The sequence below is a fragment of the Phalacrocorax aristotelis genome, chromosome 2 (assembly GCF_949628215.1).
Source record: "Phalacrocorax aristotelis chromosome 2, bGulAri2.1, whole genome shotgun sequence".
In the NCBI taxonomy this organism is placed as follows: domain Eukaryota; kingdom Metazoa; phylum Chordata; class Aves; order Suliformes; family Phalacrocoracidae; genus Phalacrocorax; species Phalacrocorax aristotelis.
In genome coordinates, this window is record NC_134277.1 from 38,982,305 (window position 1) to 39,006,931 (window position 24,627).

The 24,627-nt window shown below is 42.6% G+C and overlaps 2 protein-coding genes across 5 annotated transcripts in view; both read right to left on the minus strand.

Annotated features, from left to right (window-relative positions):
• SCRN1 (secernin 1) overlaps positions 1–5,222 on the minus strand; it is a 38,386-nt gene extending 33,164 nt beyond the window's left edge. For 2 of the 4 annotated variants that reach the window (XM_075083151.1, XM_075083148.1), the window contains exons 1-2: positions 5,124–5,206; positions 4,430–4,501 (exon numbers count right to left, since the gene is read on the minus strand). The gene's annotated coding sequence lies outside the window, so the exon portion shown is untranslated. Of the gene's footprint in view, positions 1–4,429; positions 4,502–5,123 lie in introns of all 4 variants that reach the window. The other 2 variants (XM_075083152.1, XM_075083150.1) reach the window with 2 other exon arrangements.
• Positions 5,223–16,719: 11,497 nt separating this feature from the next.
• Positions 16,720–24,437, minus strand: FKBP14 (FKBP prolyl isomerase 14). The gene is made up of 4 exons (XM_075083154.1): positions 24,044–24,437; positions 22,038–22,189; positions 19,196–19,323; positions 16,720–17,512 (listed from the first exon to the last, which is right to left on the minus strand). The coding sequence occupies exons 1-4, from the start codon at positions 24,238–24,240 to the stop codon at positions 17,354–17,356; spliced, it is 636 nt and encodes a 211-aa protein (XP_074939255.1). The 5' UTR covers positions 24,241–24,437; the 3' UTR covers positions 16,720–17,353.
• Between the last annotated feature and the right edge of the window lie 190 nt (positions 24,438–24,627).

Sequence of the window (24,627 nt, forward strand, 5' to 3'; positions counted from 1 at the left end):
AGCTGTGTCCTTAATACGCTACACAAAATTTTTTCTTTCTACACCAATATAGTCTCTTCCCTAAAAATTTAATAATACCCAGTCACCATCATGTAGAGCAATATCAGACCAGTAAAAAATATTACATTGGAAGTCAGCTACTGCCATTACAGCTCCTCGTCACAAGAAATCAAAACAACACTCAAGTGGATATTAAGGAAGAGAAGTTCAGTGAGACCAAGCTGTCAGCACTGACAACAGGAAAGCATTCACCTCATGTTACTACAAGTAGAATTTAACTGTAAAATTTGCCTTGTATTGATATGATTTAACTCACAAGCTGGCAAAACTTCGGCGTGATCAAACCAATCCTTCACCTAGGAGCATAAGCACTGCATTCATTACTCAGCACGCCTATCCTGGCAAGTCTTCCAGCAAGGATGGAACCACGAACAACACACTTCGCTTTCATTCAGCTTAGTGAGGTTGCACGGATACATCACACACATTCTTGTTTCAAACATTTTCTAAGCTTGTCTTCAAGAATTTTGTTGGCATAACTGTCGAGCTTTCTGAAGCAGAGACATAACAAAGTGTTGTACAGGGTGAAGTCTAAACCCATCCTAAGCCCCAGTTTTTCAAGCACACCTGCAATTGCTGTAGGTAAACCATTGTTAATGCTGATGATAATCAATATCTTATTTTCAAGACAGTGAGGGTGTCCACAAAAACAAGGTGGGAGGTTTTACACTGGGGTTTCATCTCAGACCTCCACAGCATCTTGCTCACACACCAGTTTTACTGACCATACAGCCTAAATTTTCCACCCTCACTTCTACAGTTTCTTCAAATTAAATCTGATCTGGAACAGGTGCTTTAGGTATCAGAAATACAGAGGCTGCTAAACTCCTTGGCGTTAAGTTCTGAGTGCATTCTGGTGATGACAGCATTTTCTTTAACATTTATATTGCAAAAGGGATTTGAGCTGCTTTTAAAGTCCAGAGAGCACATTAAACCTTTTACAAAGACATACAGCTTGTTTCTCTGTATTGAACGATGACTTTTCCTCACTATATCTTGGGCTTTTATAAAACAGAAACCCAGCTGTGCTAATACTTCTGAACTATTTCAGTAATGTTTAAAGATTTCAGTAAATCTGTTTTCACTACTAACAGAAAGGGTAAGTGACCTAACCTGCAAGAAACATTTACAGTGAAAAACTGAGAGGCACCAACTGAGCAAGGGTACTCAGATTTGGATCAAGGCTGTCTCATTAGGAAGGCAAGAATATATCGAATAGGCCACACATTATGCATTCTCAACTCTTCCATATTTTTAATGGGGTGGCAGGAGAAAGGTCAGTTACAGCTTTGAAAACTTTGTTCAGGGTTTAGTTGTTGGTTTTGAACCTCTATTTTAACCTTCAAATCGAGATGTTTCCTGTGCCTGAGACAAGCTTGTATTTCCATTTACAAATCAAGCCTAGTGTCTTATGCACAGACATGTGATCTCTGCATCCTGCAGAAAAGCAATGTTTCCAAAAACAGAAATGAAAAACAAAATTCATTCAGCTGCAGGCACAGAACAAAGACAGCAAACTGAAAGGCACAATAATAATATTGTTCCCATCTGAGGAAACACTGAAAGGTTATTTTTTTAATTGACATTTTGGACAGTTTTAATGCATGACTTATCAGGAGAGAGGAAGGTTTCATTTATTAAGAAATTAGAAAGCAGAGACTGTTCCTCAATATAAAGCACAAAACCATGCTAGATCTGTGTGCCCCTATCATTGGACATTTCATTATTAAACCTTAGTCCAACTGTTTGACTCTTTCCTTACCACCAATGGATGATGATACCAGTTTACCACTTGAAGGTACCACACCCAAACTTTGACTGTCTTTGTCCCTCTAAGCTGTGTCTGAGAAGACATCTAAGAGGAGTTATCAGCAGCTGAAACTTGCAAGCCATGCTCAACTTTTCTTTTTTTGTCTATATTAATTACATGCTAAAAATTTTTCAAGAATTTTCTCAAAACGAGCAACTTCTCAACCTTCTAGTCAGACATTTGGTATGGCCATTTTCTCCAGCAAGTTAACTTTTGAATTACAAGAAGTAGCAATTCCCTACACCAGCATAAAAATCAAGCTGCATTTCAAAGCTTTTCTAAGCAGTACATCCCCTTCGGTCATTTAACTGAGCAAATGCATAGTAGGCCTTGAAAGAATTGAAAATTTTTCTCTTGCTGTATGTGGGAAAATTTGGAATATTCCTGGCAACAGCTGCCAGGTCTTAAGTCCTTAAGACTGCCTAACAAATTAGATACTGGCCATCAAACGAGCATGGTAAAACTCTTCAGCACTTAAAGTCCTAACAAACAGTAACATTTCAGCTGTTACAAGAGTTTACAGTCCCGACCAACCAGTTCTAGTTTAATTGTCTAATACAGCCTCAACCAGCCTTTCAGAGTAGGCATCTTTCAAAAGAAGACAGGATCTTATTTTTTGCCTCAAGTAATCTGAATTATGTTAATGAAAACATAGTTCTATTTAAAAACAAATGAGGGTCGGTCATCCCAAAGACAAGATTTCAGTCTCATTTCCATCACAGGCTGTGCATACAGGGAAAAATTCATTATTTATACAGACTTTTCACTGAGTGGATGTCAATGCACTTAATTAAGTCTCCAAGCAGTCCCAGAACTCTATTCTTTTTGTAGCTGCTATTCCAGCCTGCAGTCTAAGGTCATATTTGTAACATACTCCATTTCATAGAAAAGCACCTGTTTTCCTGCCTCTATCACTGGGGGCAGAGCCCCTTGTTAGGAGCTTCTGGCATCCAAAGCATCTTTGTACAACACACAACTTCATAATGAGAAGTCGCTAACTGCTGCATAATGCTTAGCCATGTAGCTTTCCCTCTTCATAGAGCCACCACAATCCAGTTTTGGGGTTCAGTTAGGTCTTGATCACTGCACAGGAGAGGCTGGCTGCCTCCACACATAGCTGGCTAATCCACACTGACTGGTAGTCATTTCAAATTAGCAACATGGTTATGTTAACAATGGGTAAAATAAAAGCATCAAAATACCTCGTTGGAAGTCTCAGTTTAGTTTAGAATATAAACTAAAACAGCAGCAAGTGTTCCATACTAGCAAAAGAGTTTGTAAACGTTAGGATGTAATGCAACACATTATGGCAGAAACCAGCCATTTGGGTACCTAACAGAGGCAGGTATATCTAGCAATTCTGTGCAATTTCTCAATCTGCTGAATTTACAGAAAGAGAATGCCAAAAGACTACAGGGACAATGGCCAGCTTCACAACTCTTCAAGTCCATAATAAATACAGAAATTCTTACTGGAAGTTTCTAGCATAAACCAGCACACTTTCCCACACGCAAACTGCGTAAAGCATCCACGGTTGTTGACTACTGAAGGGGACAGTGGAGAGCCAAATTCAGTACCCTTTACCAAAAATACTAAACTCAGCAAAAGTAAACAAACAGAGCTCAAGCCATGCCCTACTTTAACAGCAAAAAAAGTTACTTATGTCTTCCAAAAAAGGAAGTTAACATAAAAAATATCAAACTCTAAATATCAGAAGTACTTTCTGGGAGGACAAAACCTACTCATATCAATAAAGGATCTCCATCTACCACATTTGCCTCAATACAACACCCGTCTTTGTAGACTGTCTATGTAAGCTCTGTGATCTAAACTACTTGGCAAGTTTATAGCACTGTGAATGCTTTAAGTTAACTTCAGTCTTGATTCATCTCAAATCAGTGGAAGTCCTGTGTTCACAGAGATCAACTTCCTAAATACATTTGACTGAAGACTTGTTTTGAGGCTTCTTTTTGTCTGGCAAGAGGGTTTGGGTGACATGTTGTGAACAAACCAGTATGCTTAGAGATGCTTTAAATCCCTAATTTTAAATCAGCTTTTAGACCAATAGCTGAAACGGTAATAACCTATAACCAAATGAGTCAGTTACTCCACCTCCCACAAGTTCATGTATTTATTATCCTCTAAACTACTGAGCAAATTTATCATACACAGATAGTTTGCATCACAGAATTTACGAAGTGTACTGCAACACAACCACTTCCCTGGGATTATTAAAGTTTCATATCTTACAGGTATGGATGGCTTTACTCAGTTCAAAGGATATTTTTCATAGGGGTAGATTTACGTATAAATGTATGTATGTGCACTCATAGGATTGGGACCCTAACAAAGCTGTCTTCTGCTTGAGATCCTGGTTTAATATAATTTTTTCCACCCTATAATTATCAGTACTGGAGAAAATGTCTTTTTTTTTTTTTTTAAAGCAGGTCACTCATAGCCTCTAGTAGCACAAATAAAGACTTCACTTTTGTAGACTCTCGCAGGAAGGTATATCTGCTCATTAGCCGGCTCAAGTGAACAAAACCATCACATACCTACCTGAGTGTGACAGTATGCTTACAAACGCTCACGAAGGCATCCAGATTTCAAGGTGACTGTATGAAAAGGCACCTTCAAAAAAAAAAAAAGGTGACACGCACACAAAATCCAGGCCGGGTCCTTAAAGAAGGGAAAGCAGCAGCTACGAGAGAGCGCGACCAGGGAAGGCAGCGACCAGGGAGCCTTCCTTCCAACCGGAAGGCAAGGGACAGACGGGGACAGCGTCTGCCCATGCCAGCCCCAAACACAGAGCCCCCTCTCCTCCCGCCGCAGGACCCCGACCCGCACCGCCGGGGCTCGGCCTGCCGCCCCCGCGGGCCGGGGGAGGCCGGTGGGGCAGCCATTACGCGGTGCCCGCCCGCAGCCCCCGCCCAGGGCGGCGCGGTGCCGCCCGCCGCGGCCGCAGGAGCAGGTGCACGGAGGCGCTGAGGGACATCATCGCCGCCGGCACCCGCCCCGGGAAGCCGGCTCTGCGCCATCGTCCCCCGCCCTCCCCACACCACCGCCGCCGCCCGGCGCTGACGGGGCGAGCCCCGCCGGGCAGGTCGCTGCCCGCAGACCCTGCATACTCCCCACCCCACGGTAAGGAACTAGCGCAGCCCCGCCGCTCAAAGGAGGAGAGAGACGGGGAGATGGCGCGCCGCCCTGCCCTGCCCTGCCCTGCCCCGCAGCGTTACCGTCGCCGTGACCGTACCTCAGCGAACCCGACTCTCCGCTCCGCTCCCCTCAGCCTGGCGGCGGCGGCGGCCCCTGCCGGTGGGAGCAGGCGCGGCGCGCGGCCCCCTCCCCCCTTGCGCGCGCAGCCGCCGCCAAACCGCTCCGCGCGGCGAGTGCTGGCCGGGGCGAGGCGCTTCACCGACGGTCACCGCGGGCTTCAGGGACTGCCCGTTTCTGACGTTTCACCACGGCTGCCGTGTTGGCACCAAGCCTTCCCTCAGAGCCGTTCCTGCCCTTGCCCGGGGTCTTCCCGCCGCCGCCACGTCGCCGTCGTGAGGGAGAGGGGCTGTCCCAGCTCCTGGCGGCCCCCTGCCACCCTCCCTCACGGCGAGAGGCGGTGGCCGCCAGTGCCACGCGTGGGCGGGTGTACCCTCAAACGCCACAGCGAGGCAGAGGCCACCAAAGCGCCAGGACATGAAAATGGCGCCAAGAAGAAGCGTCCACCTCTCGCGTGGTGGGTGGGGAGTGGTGGGCGCGGCCTCCCCGTGTCCGTCTCGGGGACCCAGAGGGGGCACAAATTCGCGTGCCCCTTCACGTGAGGCATTGGAAGAAAAGGCGCTCGTTCAGTTTTAGCGTTATAATTGTATGTGTGACTTGTGTTCCTCTGTCTCGCGCACAGGATAAGGCTAGAAAGTCAAGCAGGTGGTTTAAGACGTAGCTGCAACCTCATTAACCGGTCAAACCGCTGGATAAAGAGTACACCAAACTTTGCAAAGCTGACGGGATGATCCCGTGATCAGGGACTTCTCTGCTGACCGCCTGTGAAGTGTCATGGTGGGCTCCTGCCCTTCTGGTGGCTGAATCACTGGGGTCCTCAGCAAGAGCACCAGCACCGCCAGGCCCAGCGCAGAATGGCACTGACTGTCCCTCTGAGACTTGGTGTAGAGCACAGCATGCCTCAGCCATGGCGCATGGAGCAGATGGTCGGTTCTGTTTGTCAATGCCCACCCAAATGGGGCTGTCCCATTGTGTACTTGGTCCTCAGCACACAACTTGTGCCTCCATGCAGAGGTGAAAATAGTTTCATTTCTAGGTGTAATCATGCAGGTTCATGGCTACCCAGTTAAACGGCTCTGGTTTAGGAAAACAAACATGGTTTGCTGGTGCAAGGTAGCACCTTTACATTTCTATCTCTGTCTTAAAGGACGGGAACCTTGCTGCATGCTCCACTGATGCCTGCCCCAGACCAGACACTGTGGAGAAGGGACTGCCAAGTGTGGGAAGACAGGAAGGTTAAAAGGAAGCTGTGGAAGAGGTCAGAAATGCAAGGATGAACCAGTAGGCAGAAAAAAGCATTAAAAACTAGAGCATTTCAGCAGGAGAGCAGGAAGAAGCAAGTATGTTAGGTTGATGCAGCAGTCTAGAACTGAGGGAAGACACAGAAAATACAGAAATCTCTAGAAGAGCATTTGCATAAGTCCCAGAGGTTTAGTCGCAGCCATTGCCTCATTTCACAGATTTTAATGCTTTTTGCCAGCAGAACTAATTACCTGAAAGTACCCTGTCAGAATGTCTTCTACAGTTCTGCACAACTTGGTGGTCAGAATTGGGTTCCTCAGGATATTTGCTTTTCTTCCTATCTCTCTTCAGGAGTGTAACTCATTAACATAGGCCAAGCCAGCCTGACATGTCTGCAGAGTCAATTGCCACAAAAAGCATAGTCACTCCAAATTTCAGTTAGTACTACACATCATTCACTCCTACAAGGTAAGAATCAAGACACTTAAATATTGTACTGCTTATTAGATCAGGACATCTAGTTTAGTAATCTGGCAAAAGAAAAACAACAAGACAGACAGAATCTGCATATGGGACCCTACATAAAAAGAAAATTTAGAAGAAAAAATCCTGGAACCATATGCAGGAAAAAGAATTTTTTTTTCATCACCACCACAAGCAGCAGAAGAATCCATGGGTCTGCACGTGTTCGGAAATTATGGATAAGCTTTGGACACTGTTGCTGTAAACTTAATTGCAGACCGGAAGTTGCAACTTCATTACATAACCAAAAGAGCAAGTAATTTGCTGTTCCCAGTCTAAATCTCAGTGAATGTGAAATATTGTGGCACCTGCACCTTTTGGGCATACATCAGTAACTGGAATAGGGACTAATTTAGATGTCATTACTTAGCCTCAATGCTTTTGATTAAAAAGCCGGGCTGATCATTAGCAACACGGAGGCCTTCATACTCTAAGATCTTCCATTACATATTTTAAGCAAGACCTTTGTTTTCCCCTGACATCAGAATTGCAGTTCAATATGTTGCAACAGAAAAAAAGGCTGGGTATGTCCTGCTTAAAATATCTAACTGAAAGGTGATTTGGATCACTGGAAAGCTGAGGAGTTTCTACGAGTTTAATTGTAACAACTTCAGTTCGGCATAACAACCCAAATTCATTGCTCTGGAGTTACATCAAGGATGAACTGTGTCATAAGCAGCTTGCTGCTTACAATCAGAAAGATAGCCGATGAAAAGAGCAGGTGCAATTTAAAAGAGGGTTTAAATTATATCCTATAACACACCACTTAGATTACCCATATTACGCTCACTTAGATGACTAAGTGTATTCTCTAATTACACTGGAGATTATTGTGGCTGAGTATAATCTACCTAAGAATTATTAGACTGTGTACAGAATTATTACATACCGGCAAAGCAGAAATCTTTGATGCTTCCTTTCTGTGTAAGCTGCCATGAACTGAGCAAAGCAGCAAGGATGAGTGGTTAGAGCGTGGTCCTGGGAATCAAGAGACCCTGGGGTGTATGTTGTTCTGCCATAAGCTTGCTGCTCGACTTTGGGTAAATACTGGAACCTCGTGGCAATTAAATTACTTCATACATGAAATGGGGAAAGCATTTACTCACAGCTGTATCTTTGAAATCTTTGAGTGGAGATTGCTGCGTAAACAGAAAATACAAAATTACAGTAATTAGGACAAATCCACAATGCTTATCTATTGATTATTTGCTGTTTATCTTTAATAACATAACAGCAGAATTTATGGATATTAAAAAATGTTTTTTTCTCCTGCAGAAGATGAGTTTCCAATGGGATGCAACATCAAAGGAGGAGAGTGGGAAGGACGCTTCTTTAGAAAAGAGAATTTCAAAGAACCTTTGTTCTGTGTTTTATCTGTGAAAGGAAGAGACCAAAAGGCAAACACATCAACATATAGCTTAAGTTACAGTTTATTTCTGTTCTTTAAACATCTCCTTAGTTGGAGATCAGAGCCTATTCAGCAGAAGTAGTAACCCAAATCCTCAAGACACTGCAGCACTAATCTTTGAGTCATAATTTCTACAATACTTTCCTCTGCAAGTTCAAGACAGCAGCTGTGCAGGCATATGACCGATGGAACTAGTTTTCTCAGCAAACAGTATTTAGAAGGAGAGAAGCTGGCTTAATGCAGATGGTAAAGACGACCATCTAACTGTTGAAATTATCTCCAAATAGATTTTGAAGAAAGGCTAGTGCAGCCAAGAAAGCCTGTTTACTGGTATTCATTTTCGTTACTTCAAGCCACCATCTTAGTCTTGTTCTCTTTGGTGGAGCACTGATTTGGAGTACCTGAAAATCAGATGAACTGGGGTAGTACAGAGCAAATGTACCTGGTTGCTGTGAGGTCAGAATTCTAAGCCTATTCCCATAAAGGCACCCCACTAAGCTTAAATTATTCGTCTTACAGGGAGTCACAGGAACAAAAAACTTCCTACCTACAGAAGAGTTAGTAATGTTGAAAAACCCTGTGAGCCCCTAGGATAATAGTTACACCATAGGCCAGTAAATCCAATGTCGTAGAACAAATCCAAAGAGCAAAAAGTATCAATAGTACTTGGGTGCTTAGGGTTTTTTATATAGTCAGAGAGTTGAGAGTACTTCTCCCACACTAAAGGTGGCTTCTCCCATAACAAAGAAAGAGGGTGGCAGGTGCAATATTCTGATGTGAAGTAAATACTTCACCTGCTGGACTCAGTGAGCGTTCAAAATGAAAAAGATACGAGAAATCCTGACTGCAGCCCCTTTATCCAATTACAGCATTGAAGATTAGTCTATGTAAATGGCTGCAGCTGTACATAAGATGTCAGTGTAGGCACAATGGCAGCCTTAGATGCTGAGCTCTTACTCTCTTACTCATGCACCGCAGAAGGTGATTCATTTCTCCATTGCACAAGCAACATAATGGAAGAAAACTGCTCAGCCAGTGTCACAGGGACAGAAGACAGCATGCTATGAGGACTCTGCGCCCAGTACAGTTACCCTCAGTGTCTAGAAACCTGTCAGGGACAGCGCTGAAGCCTACAACCAACCTGCTCCATTGCCCATTCAAAAAGGTTGGCTTTTTCTGGAGTAATGGTTGGATTTATCAAAAAAGCATCTGTCTGTTGCTTTGTCTTAATAAATTTTGTCGTCTTCCTTGCTTTAATTTACAGTAACCTGTGACAGCATACTCATTTTCATAACTCTAAAAGGTACCCCAAGACACATTTATTATTATTGGCTTATACAGTCCATGAGCCTGGAGCTTTTTTAGCGTGTTAGAACAGCACCCGTAACAATGAAGCTAAAATACTTGTCAATAGCTTAAGACTCATAACAATAAATAGTTAAAGTGGGTGGAAGAAGGAAATGTCATCCTGAGAAGATAAGCCAGTAATGACAACAAAGCAGCAGAAAATACAGAGACAACAGCATTACTTTCTTATGCAATGATCCTGTTTAATCTTCATGTATGGTTCCCTTGTTATGATGCTGCCTGTACAGAAATGTTTGTAGCAGACCCATGAACTGGAAAAAGCATCTCACGTCCCTCTGCAAGAAATGCGCTATAGTTACTCTGTGCTATATAGTTACCCTTATTCAAATTATATTAAAATTCAAACATAGGATTTTTCTCAGCTTAGCATTATTCAAAAAATTGCAACAGCTTGAACATAAATCCATAAGATAAAAACAGTTCTGGTGTTATGCAGGTGATACAGGAATTTGTTAAAGTGACTGCATACCTGAAGCAGCTTTGTGTTTTATATTAGCGTGTCCTGCCCCAATAACCTACGTGTAAACTGCTGCAAATTAAATCACAGCACTGAAAGATGGGACAGTAATACAAAGGGCAGAAAATGCCACTATACCATTTATCAGCCAGCTGGTGCTGTGCAAATAGCGCTCATTCAGGGAGAGTTACAGTTTTCTGATTAGTTACCACAGCAACAGGTCTGCTGAGTATGCTTTAAAAGTTACGCATCTGTCAGCAAGCTTTTTTTTTCCTCCCATGCACAGCATACATGAGGGGCTGTGAGCAGTGGCATGTCCTTCGTAGGCTACAGATGTTTTTGCTGCAGCATTTTCCACTTTTCAGAAGACTTAAAACATGGGCAGTCTTTCTTTTTTTTTTTTTTTAATACAGCTTTAAGGAGTCCTGCCTCCAAAAATCCCCCTCAATGATTAAGTCATTTTCCTTATTCATGGAAGTGGTAGCTGCAGGTGAGAAGGTACCTCTAATAACGGAAATACTTCAAATTAAATAATACAAGTCCTTCTGGCTCCTGTACTTCCAAAAGGATGGGAAAAATATATTTTTCAAAATATCCACAACTGAGTATTTCCTTCTCATAAAGGAATCCATTTACATAAATGGCCTTGTCCACAACGTACAACTGGAAAAGAGTAGCTAATAGGAGATGGGAAAAATAACAAAGCTCGAACCTTATTGTACATTTAATGCTGGCTGTGTGTTATTCCTTCTGTACGTATTTTAATAAAGAAATGTCAATAATAAATTACCCAGGAGTTTTTAAATTTCTTTGTATCGGCTGTGGATGTCAGCCAAGGAGAACTGGATGGTAGCAGAGCTGTTCCCCTGCCTAATGTTTTGTTCAGCTTTGGAGAAGAGAAGGCTGAGGGGTGACCTATTGGCAGTCTGCAGCTTCCTGAGGGAGGGCAGCGGAGGAGGAGGTGGCGATCTCCTCTGGTAACCAGCGACAGGACACGAGGAAATGGAATGAAGCTGTGTCAGGGGAAGTTCAGGTTGGACATTAGGAAATGGTTCTTCACTGAGAGGGCTGTTGGTCACTGGAACAGGCTCCCCAGGGAAGCAGTCACAGCACCTGTCAAGAGTTCACCAGCATCTGGGCAATGCTCTTAGTCATATGATTTAGTTTTAGGTAGCCCTAAGTGGAGCAGGGAATTGGACCTGATGATCCTTATGGGTCCCTTCCAACTCGAGACATTCTACAATTCTACTTTCTCTCCTATTTCCCCCCAGTGCAAAGGCCACTGGTGTTTTCTCCAAGCCTGGCCTTACACCCCCAGGCACTGGTCTAACAGCATGAGCCTGGCTGGTGCCCCTCCCGTCTGTCCAGAGACACCAACACATCCTCGTGCTGCCTTCCCACAGCTCCCTGCTCAAGAAGCAAGGCATGAAGGTTCTAAGTAAGTGGAGGACTGGCAGAGCTTATTAACTGGTGTCCTAAAGCTCACCTCAAAAGCCTGCCTTCACACAGCCCCACCACTGCAGGAACGGCTGGTGGTAGCTGTTTCGAAAGGGTGCCACAGTGAGCTGGACTTGGCTCAGGCTAGCAGTAACAGGATCTGGTACCAAATGAATAGGAGCATTGGCCATTTCTGCTCCTTATGTGCTCCCATTGCAGTTTGTGCTCATTTGTCAGCAGGAAGACGAGCACGCCTGGGAGCTTTGTTTCAGACTGTTTTGCAGAAGGAGAGCACTGAATTATTTCATAGTGCAAGTCTACATCACAATAATGGCCGTGTTAAGCCCAGGCTTTAACCCAACTAATAATAATTACAATAGCAATGAGGACATGACAGCACTTAAGGACTGAAATACTGGATGCAAATGTAAATTCTTACCTTCTGTTAAAAAGAAGGAGCATTGCCAGTCTTACCTAAGTATGGTCATCAGCATTGCCGAGGGCAAGATCCAGCAGGACATAATTTTCTTTAAGCTATCATTAGTCTGTTAGCTATAGCCATATATATTCTATACCCAGAGATGGAAACAGGGTCACCAAGAACATTTTGCATTGTATTTATTGAATGAAAACCTGTTCTCTGAAGACATATCCCAGTGGATTAAAGAGCCCAGAGCTAAGCTGTGTTATTTACTCCCAGACAGACAGCAGGCCAAGCACACAAAAGAAATAGGTATTACCTAGTTGACAGCTCAGGGAAAGAGGCAGAAGAGGAAACATCAGTTGCTTTAAAGAAATTTCAATGGCAATAAAATGTAAGAGGACAGGATTGATTCAATGCTTTCAGCCTGGCTCCCAGATGAGGAATCAATTATCCTGTGTCATTTAATCTCTTTAAGCAGGTCATGACACAAACTAGAAATTAGAAGCATTGTATCTAATACAAAGAGCAGTTCTTAATGGTAGTTAGCATCAGCCTCAAATTTTTTTTTTTTTAGAGGAAAACATAACTGGGATTTGGGAGCTCTGAAGAGTTGGTTCCACTAGACTTCTGCAGGCAGATTGTAATATTTTAAAAGTGGTTTTGTTTATTGTTTACCTAATGGAGATGCAGAGCAGTTATTAAAAAAGAAAAAAAAAAAAGGAAATACTACCTCTGTGGACAAACTCCAGCCCTCCGTCAGGAACATGGCCTTTGGAAACCTTGCACAAAATTCCTTACCTGACGTGTTTCAAACTATCCTCTGTCTTCATGGCAAAGTTCTCAGCTAAACCAAACTCCTGCTTCTTTGACATTGTTCAAGAGAACAGAAATATCACATGGCTCCTAACCGGGTGCAACCCCTAGCTGAACCAGCCTGCTTTTAGAACAGAACCTCCTAAAAGGCAGAAATGTGATGCAGGAGGAGGCTCCATCTGAATCCCCTCCAGGCTGGGAGAGCTGATAATGAAGGTCCGTGTCCCTGTGATAGATATATAGCTTCCTACTGAGCTTTTCAATTACATTGCTTGTGTGAAACTGTTGACATAATCAAGCACAAGCATAAAAACAGATGCAGGATAGCTAAAGAAAGATCCTATCTTGTCAGAGAGTTGTTTTTCCTATGTACCAGGAAAAAACTAGGCCACAGAATGTAAGCATTACGATTAACTTCCAAGAGAGGCTAAAATTATCCAGGATTATACAAATATAAGCAGTTATTGTTTATTTCCTGTTACCAAAAACAATTCAGTGTTGAAGATATATGAAGGTTTTGGGGCGGTAGGTTTTGGGTGGGGTTCTGGGTTTTTTTTGTTTGTTTTTTTTTTTTGTTTTTTTTTTTTTACAAAAACTCTATAATGAGGCTGATGTATTTTTAAGAAGCAGTCAAATGCAACATAGCTATTTTGAATACTCTTTAACGAACCTTGGAAGCGTGAATTTAAACTTTGTTACATAAATCATTATAGAAACTGGCTGAAGCAGTGATTTCTAGTCAAAGCCAGATGAGGAACCAGCTTTATAATTTGCAGTACCTACATCAGTGACTGCCAATGTCCTTTCTGCCAAGTAAGCAGATGCCAAATGATCTAGAAAAATATCTTTTGTGTTTCTCACATCATTCTGCGTACTTCCACTCTCACCATGCTTCCCCTAGTTTTGTTCCTTTTCCTGGAATGCCCCAAAGCAGTGAGCTCTCCCCATTCTGCTAATACTTGCCACCTGAAACTGGGATTTCTGGATCAAGGGATAGACCACCTCGTATCTAACAGCAGAAATGATGGGGTGCGGGGAGCATGTATGACAAAAACGACTGTAATTTTAAGGCTGACCTGTAATACCTGTTTTTACACGGAAGTACTCAGGAAACACACTATGAATCATTTTCATTCTCTGTGTCATGGAGAAGAAACTACAGTAGCAGTTTGTTCAATATGTACTTAGCACTGCAATTTTATGACTCTGTCATATATAGTACTCACCAAAACACCTCTATACTGGGGACGTTGCTGGCAGCACAAGGACATATGGTACTGAAAATCAAAGATTTAAGACCCAATAAAGCGACTCCTTCGTTTTCAACACTCTTTGCCTTGTCAGTTGATCTCAAAGAAAGCTTTAAAAACATTTCAGACTATAAGCATCATTCCTGAAGCTTTGCCAAAAGCTTTCTTGTGTCACTGCATTGCATATCAAGAATTTTCAAATAAAATGAGCTCTGACGGCTGCTTCTGTACCTACAGAAGGCAGCAACTCCTACTGTAATTGCTGGGTAGTGGCTCTGAATGACAGGCTGCCGTTCTAAAAACCATCAGTACATATTTTCCTATATAACCACAGAATGACAAGAAACATGTGAAGAAGGCTATAAGCTGCAGGAGGAACGATCTGGTACATGTTCCCAACACTGTTTTGAGCCCTTTCCACTTGAAAAAGTGCTGCATTTTACAGACACACAGTGAGGGTTTGGTTCTTCAAGGGAAATACACCTTGCACTTCACACACAAGCCAGCCAAAAATGTTGCTGAATGCCATTGAAGTTCCAACATTCTTTCCCTCCTCAGAGGACAGGCAGCTGCCTGCCTCTGCTCTCCTTCAGGTAGTGAGCCAGCTCCTGCTGGCACTGCAGCAGCACTGCCCTGTGGATTAACAAGCAGATGCAATTGAGGTTAAGACAGGCAGTGCTATTTCTACCTAAGAAATCCCTTCATCTTCACAGAAGGGCTTTAACAGAAGCAAATAGTAATAAAGTTGAAGTGGCTTCTCAAATCTGCTGCTGATGCTGCACTTTTGGAATGCTTTTTTACTTCCATTTCAGAAACATAATACAGCTACCAAGAAAAGCACTAAGAACAAAAACCATCCACTCATCTGGCATAAACCTACAATGCACCAAATGAAGCATCTTGGTCCTGCAGCTTTAATGCTCTGCTGACATTAACAAATTAACTACAATACATGTTCACTGAAAGTTATTTTTATGAAATGCTTTAAAAAAACCCACTAAGCAGAAGATAATGCGTATCTACACTTCACAGTATTCCCTGACTCCCAACTCATATTTATTACAAAGGAGGTAAGGTCGCCTTACAGGCCAACTTCATATTCTGTTAGCCCTCTTCAGCCTAGGCTAAGGTAATTGCTCGGGCTCCCCACGTAGACAACGGAGAAAGACAGGTACCTCTGTTTGATAAGGCACCTATTCTGATACAACATGAACAATATACATGTGGTGAGTTCCCCCCATAGTGCCTAGCACGCCAATGACTGCAGGAGAAATCAAGACACCCAGCACAAAACACACAGACAACCTTGGGAGCTGAAGGCAGGCAAGCTGAATTTTCCCAACTGATGAGTAAAAAAAAAAAAAATTTAAAAAATTGATATATCAAAATCATGACTAGCAAGAAGAGCTAAATAGGGAATGATTATTCATTACTTCCCTCACAAGGCAAGAATCAGGACAGGCAACAAGCCTAAAACCAAAGAGAAATATTTTCCTACACTATTCTACTATGAAACTCACTGCCATAGAATATTATGGGAGCAATAGTATAAATGGGTTCAAGAAAACTAGATGGCATCATTGAGGAAAAAGATATACAGGTGCCTGAAACCAAAATATGTGGCCACAATTTAATTATCACATAGGCCATTAGCCACAAGATGCCAGATGCTGGAAGACAAAAACTCAATGAAACAAAAAAAAAAACGAAAGAAAAAAAAAAAAACACAAAAACCGCCAAACCAACCACCCACCATTGCGCACCTTTCACTTATACTTTTTTCCCCATAACAATCACTGTTGACAGCAACCTGTAATGTCCATATGTAGCTGAACTCAGTTTAATAAAGTAGTCTGGTTAAGACTTACTTGCAACACTAGGTGGCAGGGAAAACAACTAGCTCATCTACAGCATCAAGAACCTTGAATGTCGAGTCTCACTTGGCAACCGTTAAGGATTAGTGCAATGCAGCAATCTCAGTTTCATACAACTGGATTTGCTTTATGTCCCTACATAGCCTCGAGCAACATTTTTCAAGTAAAATACTGTGTTCAGAGACCCAGGTGTTAGCAGTGCCAGAATACAGGCCAATTCCTTCCCTGAGATACTCTGCCCTCTTGTTTAAGGCCCACGAACAATTGCTAAATTGTTCCTCCTCTCCAGAAACAGTTAAAAATACCCACAAAATGGAGTTGAAATCCTCATGGTCTCCACCTCTGTAAAGACAAAGCACCATAATATTTACCTCATGCCTCTATTTTTCTAAAAAGTCACTTTGTTATTTAAAATTCACATCACCTGTGTGCTACTTTTGAAAATACTGCTAAGGGAAAATGACAAAACAAGGTCTGCAACTCAGGCAGTAGCAAAGCAGGCAGGCCAATGCAAATGGATCTTCAGGCCATACTGACCCTCCTTGTCAGTTTGCTCTTCCCATTCTGCAAATGGTAAAAGCCTCAGACTTGCAACATTTCGCTTGAGATCTCACCCAAAACTTGAGGAGAAAGGTATGACCTTTCTTCATGAATGCAAGCTCCAAGTTTCAAAACAAATGTGTTTATACATAAAAGACACCACCTCTGCACTGCAGTGTAACTTGCTATTTTCCAAATTACAGACAATTCCTAGAATGTGCTGACATTAAGCATGAAAGTCTGACATTTAACTCCTACTTTATTCACATAATTTAAAGAAAAATGCAGACAATTATTGGCATGGTTGGTAACACTCCCTTTAGAAGGGCAAAATCAGCACAGGATAGTCACTCTTCTCATTCAGCTTTGTATCAGTTTCTCAGCTGTATAAAGAGATGCTGATGCTTTCTAGCATATCTTTTATAAATCAGCAGAAAAAAAAGCAAGATCAGCACACTGCTTTTCAAGCAGCAACACGCAAGAAGGAAGGTCAAGAAATTAAGCCACAGACTAGAAGTTACACATACAGGAGTCACTGAAAGTGATCTTAACACGCAAACAAATCAAAAAGGCACTGAACTGGATTTTGATTTTCACAATGTTTGATAACTGGAAAGTTTGTTTCATTTCTGAAAAATAAGTTAATACAAAGTTTAAAAAACACTGATGTGCAAGTCTTTGCTACATAAAAGGAGGTACATTTTCATACTTTAAAATAGCTTAAAACATTTGTACACAATGAATAGAAATTATATAAAGAGTGTTTCTTTGCCAACAGCAGCTGTCAACTCCAAAACACAGACTTAAGACAAGAGAACCAGACAGTCTAAGTCACTGCCATTTGTGTCAAAAAAAACCCCCTATGCCACCCTTTTCTACAGCTCATCATGCTTGTACGTAAATTCCCTTGCAGATATAAATCCATCACCGTCTTCATCTTCTTTATCGAATATGTCTTCAACCAAAGCGTCATGCTGGGTGTCATTTACCACTGCTCCATGCTTTTCAAATTCTTTCTTCAAGTAAATTTTCACCTATTGGACAGAAAGGTAAGAGTTAATGTTTTTAGGCTTATGAAAGAATTAATTACTGTAGCATAAGAGAGGACCACTATGTTCAGGACGGTAGTGTTAGACAATAGACACCTTCCTTCCCATGCCTCTGCCAGAATAATATTTGTCTGACTGATTCTGCAGCCCCTTTCAGTGATGAAAGACTCTTTAGTAATATAAGTGAGAGTAAGACTAGCAGATTAGTTGCCATACCTTTACAGTATCTGACTGAAAAATGAGCTGGGAATACCTGTCATCTGATGTCATTACAGCAAAGTATAAATAGCTAGGCAGAAGTTACTAGCTAGCAATTGGTCAGAGACCCAAACAGCTTTTTCACATCCTAGCACTTTGACAAACCAGTAGATGTCAATAGTCGCCCCAAATATATACAGATATTTGTTGGCAATCTCAGCATTTGCTGCTCTAATGGGAACTACATTAATAAAGATTTATTTATAGACATCTCAAAATTTTGAGGGACAAATATTCATGGTAGCTTTTGAACAGACTACTGGAACAGTTATTTACACTAAGCTAGTTAATAATGGTAAGCAGCGTTTTGAACATCAGATTATTTTTACTGAGGTTTAAGGTTTAACTCTTGAGATCCCAAGTGTTCTAAATTACAGAGCCTTCTACAAGAACATCAATGCCAGCACACCCACCTGTTAAACAGGTAAACAGGTACCACTTATGCAACCGTGGGCTGTTAACAGCAAGATGAATGGGCCATGTTTCAGGTCTGTTCTATTCATTTCACATCGTGGTATTTGTTAGGGTCATTGCTTACATTTCTAATACACAGACACTGGACACACTAACACTGTCTGATGCACAGTATGAAAGATTAGTCTTTTGGGTCTAGCAAACTGTACCAGCATCAAATCAAAAAGAATGCAGTGGTTTATCCTAACTTCTCATGGATGACTTTTGCACATCAGAAAAGCACAAGACTGAAAGTAAAAGGCAAACAGAAGGTGAATAATGCTCAGTACACATCCTTCAGACCGTGAATGCTATGAAACAGGACTGCCCAGTCTAGCATTTCTACTGGGATCCAAGGCTCAGTGTGGTGCAGCATAGGTGTGCATCTTTGGCTTAGTTTTACTGAAGGAAAAAAAAAAAAATCTGTTGTGAAGGTATAAGAAAGTATGTGAGCTTAAGTCATGCAAGAAAGGCAAAGCACTGAGAGGAGCTTAATGGCTGAACCAGGAACAGTAGTTCAAGAGCATTCAAGAGAAAAAGACACCACCACAAAGAGGCATAAAACTCCAAAGGCAGAAAAAAGGCAGAAGAGTGGAAGACAGCAACATTGACACTCATCTCCAGAGAATTACAGAGACTTCCCCACATGACTAATGACCACCTGGCCAGCAATAACTTTTTGGGTGTCTTACTATTCATGATAAGCCTATCAGTTCAGTAGTTACGCCAACAACTCATTAGTCCTAGTTACCCATACTGTGCATCACCCAATAAATAACAGCTTTAAGCACTCTTAAATAGTGTGTATTCAGCTTGCAGAGTTGCTCTGTGCACAGTAGTAGCTAAAAATCTAACTTGCGTTTAGATACTTCCCTAACAAGATCAAGTTAAGCTCATCTTTCCCCTGCCGCTATCTCATCCTGTTAGGTTTGCTCACAAGAAGGGTAACCCCCTCACCTCTTGCTTGGAAAGTTTCCAGTCATCATTAAGATCCATCTCTTGGAATGACTCATGAGACCTTGGTCCATTCCTAATTTCTAGAAGGTCGATGTTGAAAATCAGTGTGCTCTCAGGTGGAATTTTTCCTGCCCAAAATGGTAAACATGGAGAAAAGTTAAAAACAGCTACATATTCAGTGCCATACAAAAGCCATATGCATCAGAGCAATTCCAGTAATCCTACTGCTTTCAAAGCATCTTGCAATTTGAACTAACAAGGACAAGTATCTGCAACAGTGATAAGTATAACTATTTCAGAGTGTAGCCTGGACCCTGAGCAGCCCTTACGGTCCATATGCAACTTTAGATGCAACTAGTTTTGTTAGATACTAGTATGTGTTGATGTGAGCTCATATTCAGCAGTTGTCATCACAAGTTTATGAGACAACATTCTTGAATCTTTTTTTTCATGGCCAGAGCCAGATACAGTGCAAGTGGAAAACAGTGAAGGAGACTGTACAGCCAGCCAGATAGCCACTACCGCAACATACAGCCAAGACCAATGGACAGAGTAGCAAGAAGGTAGAATTCAGTCCTCCTGATGCACCATAACCCCGCCAGTCCCCAAATTTCTCTCCACTGCCAACTGACACCTTGTACCTGCTGTTCTGCCCCTGAAAAAACTCTTCTTGCAGAGACACAAAAGGGCGGCAATGCTGTCAGTACCCCATAGCTGTCTCTGGACTGCCACACAAAGCACTGAGCTATTTTCAAACACAGCAGAAACTAAGTATAGAAACCTGCTCAGAAGACATGCATTGGCACCATTCCATTTTTGATGCAGGTGAACAGACTGCTAATTTCATAATAGTGCCACAAAGACCATCACCTCCCACCCCACCCAGGATTTCAGTTTATCAGGCATTGGCTTTTACAATGGTGTGATATGCCTTTGTGCTGACAGCTAAAGCTACTTTCAAAGACCTTTTAGCACACCACTTTGCTTCTTATAGAGAGAGAGGCTGAACAGGACCAAATATATTTCTGTATTGGATGGCAGAACCCCAAAAAATTATTCCCGTACCTTAAGAAGATAGGCAAAAAACCTAATCCACACCTACTATTTTGGAGCTATGGTGTTTAATACACCCTGAGCTGTGGCAACAAATGGGCTTGTAGATTTCTGGGATAAATACATGTGCAGAAACTTCTGGAAATTCAGGGCACTGTGGCCTGCTTAAGAGTTTGGAACACAAGTAATTTTTCCAAGTGTTACAGAAAAAGGCATCTGACTCATCATTCAAGTCAGACAGCAAGGAAGGCACCAGGTGGGTGGCTAGTGAAATTATGTGCATTCAGAGGAAAGCATGAAGAATATGGAATAATTCTGCCTTCAAGGGCATAATCTGAAAACAGCAACATAATTACGTTGAAATACTTCAAAGTTTTCCTAAAGCAAGTAATTTCTTACAGCAGCTAGCAGTGTTTACTTGTTCAGCCTTGCACTAAACACAGAGGCAAGGCTTGCAAATCTTTGAAGAACAACTGTAGTGCTTTACATATTAATCAAGGCAATTAGGCCTGTGATGACTACATAAACACTGCAATTTTTAATATATTTTTGTGGAAAAATTTACAGTTGGGCCCTGCATACTGACTAACTGACCACCATAAGTTTCCTGTTCTCTACTAGAAATATGATTACTACTAACACTCTCTCTTGAACCCCAAACTACAGCTTCTAGAAGATGATGTTTTAAAAGGATATTTTCAAGGAAGGAAGGTATGAAGTATGCTTGTATGTATGGAGTGATACTTAGCGTGGAGCAATATGGAGTACTACTTAGCCTATGTTCAGCCCTGCTTGCCAGAAGATAGAGACATGCAAACACTCCTCATTCCTAAAACAGTCTCAGATTAATGGGAGAGGAAAGTAGCAGGAAGGATATGTTCCAACACATTTACCCCTTCTGCTTTAAAAGCTTGCATTACCTTAGGTCATTTGTGATAACTGTTGTCATGACAAAAAATATTCTTGTAGTTGCTCAAAAATGTTAACTAAAACAAACCCCATGAAGCAGAAAAAGTAACCTTCCTTCATCTTTCAAACTTTCACTCATTTAACTGCAAATTGCAGATCCAGCCCCCCCCATTAAAATAGCAATCTGGAAACATTTGGAAGGAAAACACCCGAACACCATCAGTAATAGACAGGTTGAAAAAACACTACAAACAATGCCAACGCTTTTGTCTATCTGCACATCATTTAATACATTTTCAGTAGATGCCAGCATTACTGCCCATGTACCTGCATCTCTTACTGTGGATAACAGGGACCACTGCCAAAACTGAAAATTGCTAAAGGAGAGAAAGAATTAAGTGTCCCTATATGCAGAAATAAATGGTGACTTTTCACTGTATCAGCTAAGAAGTGGTTGGGCAGCAGTACAGGGAGTTTCTTCAGGCTTTAAAAGAAGCCTGCAAACATGAATGAGGCTTGCACATGCACATTCATGAAGCATTACCACAAACAGAGATGCAACAGCCAAAAAGCCAACTGTTACCTAAGCAACCACTTCCAGTTTGACAGTAAAAAGAAAAGCAGAGCACTGTTGTGCACAGCACTAACAGAAAAGATGCTCAAGAGCATACAGCACAGCAGCTACTATCAATTCCTGTTTTTTCCTGCATTTACCACATAACCACTTAATGGTTATTTCTGCAGAAAACAAATTTGTGAGAAAGAGCACCTGACTCCATCAATTTTTCTCCAAAGCTTGCTAACCTCTCAGGCCAAGAAGAGCAGTAAAATACAGAGATTAAAAACAATTAAAGTAAGGGAAGGACTTCAGGTGTTTTACCTTTCCCTTCTTTTCCATAAGCAAGGGCTGGTGGAATAGTTAGCTTCCGCTTCTCTCCCACACACATGTCCTTCAAACCTTTGTCCCAGCCTTTGATAGCTTCCCTTATGCCAAGCGTAAACCACATAGGTTGACCATTGTTATGCTTGTGACTGGAAAAGAATGGAGTAAAACACTCAGTCTTTAGACAGTAAGTTCCATAAAAGGCACCTGGAGCAGATGGAAGATGCTCACAGCATAGACATATAGTTTAAAACACACCACTATTTGCCCCTTGGCATTTCTTAGATGAAAGACCTAGGCTTTTGAAGTCTTTAAAACTTATGCCTTGCATGACAAGGTTCCTTAAGAAGCAGAAAGAAATAAAACAACAGCTACATGGTGTGTTTGTGACCACACTTAGCAACCTGGATCCCCACCTTAACTTTCCTGATCACCTATTTCCACTTTGAAACTGATCAGACAAGAAAGGCATTTCTACTTAAAAAAAAAAAAAAAAATCTATTCAAGGTCATGCATATTCTTCGGCAAATTGCAAATCAAGAACCAGTTTGGTCATGATTACAATATACCTTATAACATGCTTAGAAGAATCAGCCACATCTCTTCCAAAAAAGCCATTAGGAAAAAAACCCAAACAGCTACACAACAGATAGTCTAGAAAAAACCAGAAACAAATGCATGCAAAACATTCAAGTTTAGGATAGGCAGACAAGTCCCTTTTCCAATTTAACCAGGTGGTACACCAGGACTATTACTCTACTGAGAGACACTGAATTTTAAAAGCTCGATTTACTAGTCATGCAGGAAAAGTGCTTAAAAAGAAAACAGAGCACTTACAGAAGTTAGTCAGCAGCAAAAACTTAGAGTGTCATTAGAACTCCTTTTAGAGAGGCAGGTTAACTACAAGAGAAAATTAATGAGATTTTAGTTAAAATCGCCTGCGACAGCATAAACATGCAAAACACACTTTTTTTTTTAATATGTTCCACAAAAGTAGACTTCAGACACAGCCTATAGATACTTGAGCATTTTGCTGTCTCCCTCTATTAATACTTCGTTGATGTTTTACTAGAAAGGCAACATTAGCAAGTCGTTGCAGGCTCTTAGCAGACTCCTTCGAATTTCTGGCTCTTCCTCCTACTTACATCACTGTGGCTCTGGTATGTTGATTTATCTGGTCGGAGGCGCGTGAGGAATATGCCATTTAAGTAATGAAAAGGTGCCATTGTGCTGCCAGTAGTGGAAGGATATATATAACTCTTTTTTTTTTTTTAGAGGCAGACCTCTCCCCCTGAAGTTTGCTTTAGAAACCAGACAGAAACTCCTGCATAGCAGAAGATTTATTAAACTGCTGAGATCATACACCAAAACCTATATCTAAATTGCTGAAGAGGATGCCTAACATCCCCATCTTTTAACAAATGACACATGGCTCTACTTTCTACAGACTACCCAGAAAATAAAAGCTAAATAAGATTTATTTTGTAGCCGCAATCTGGCAAAGGGAAAGGAGGTAAGCTTTACTGTTGGCGTTCATCTTGAACAGCCTTGTGCGCGGGTGCTTCCTCAACTGCCGAGGCACAAAAGGAAACCAAACTTTCTGAAAATAGGTGGCGGTGGAAAGGGTCCCACGCACAAGTTTCCGCGGCGTTATTTAAGCTACTTTAATTCAGTAACAAATACAGTCTAGGGCGTGCTACGAACATGCATGCATTGCTTTTGTTTCCTCGCACAGAGGCAAACGCGAGTTTTGGAGGTTTTGGGAGGGAGAGGTATTTGTAAAAATAAAATAAGAAGCCACCCGCTCTCAGCAAAACACTCCTCACAGAGCTACTCCGCAGACAGACTGCGGCCGCTGCTAGGGGTCCACACCCAGGAAAGCACTGCCAGAAGTGATCACCTACGGTAAAATACATATAAACAGAAGGATATATATGTATTTCCCCGCGCAAGCCCACTCACCGGCCCGCTCCAAGGCGAGCCGCCCGGAGCCAGCGACTTACGTGGAGTGAAACATGGAGCCGTCCCTCTCCAAGTAGCCCTCGTAGTGGACCAGCATCATGTCCCCCCACTTGGTCCTCCTGTGGCAGAGGAACGGCTTCTGCAGCACCTCCACCTTCACGTCAGCCGCGGGGATCAGCGCCGCGGCCGCGCAACCCAGCGCCGCGCCCAGCAGGGCGGCCCGCACCGCCGCCGCCATCGCCGCCGGGGCCCCGCGGATCCCGCCTCACCGCCGCCGGCCCGCCATGCCGCACACCCTCCGCTCCCTCCGAGCCCCGCGGCGGCGACAGCCGGCCCCGGTGCTTGGCCCCGCTCCCTGCCCGCCCAGCAGACGTGGCAACCGCCCTCGCCGCTGGCAGCCCCCGCCTTCCGATCGTCCGGGACGGGAGGCGCGCCCTCTGATTGGCTCGCCTCAGAGCCAGGCCGGAAGAATCAGTCGCCCATTGGGTGTGCCCCTGTCCGTCTCTCAGATTGCCCAATCGGAAGCATAGCTCCGTGGGAGGGGCGCTGAGTGAAAGGGGTGGGCGGGCCTCGGCGCTCCAGGATGCCCCTGCGGAGCGCTCACACAATAGAGCCGGCTTCTGCC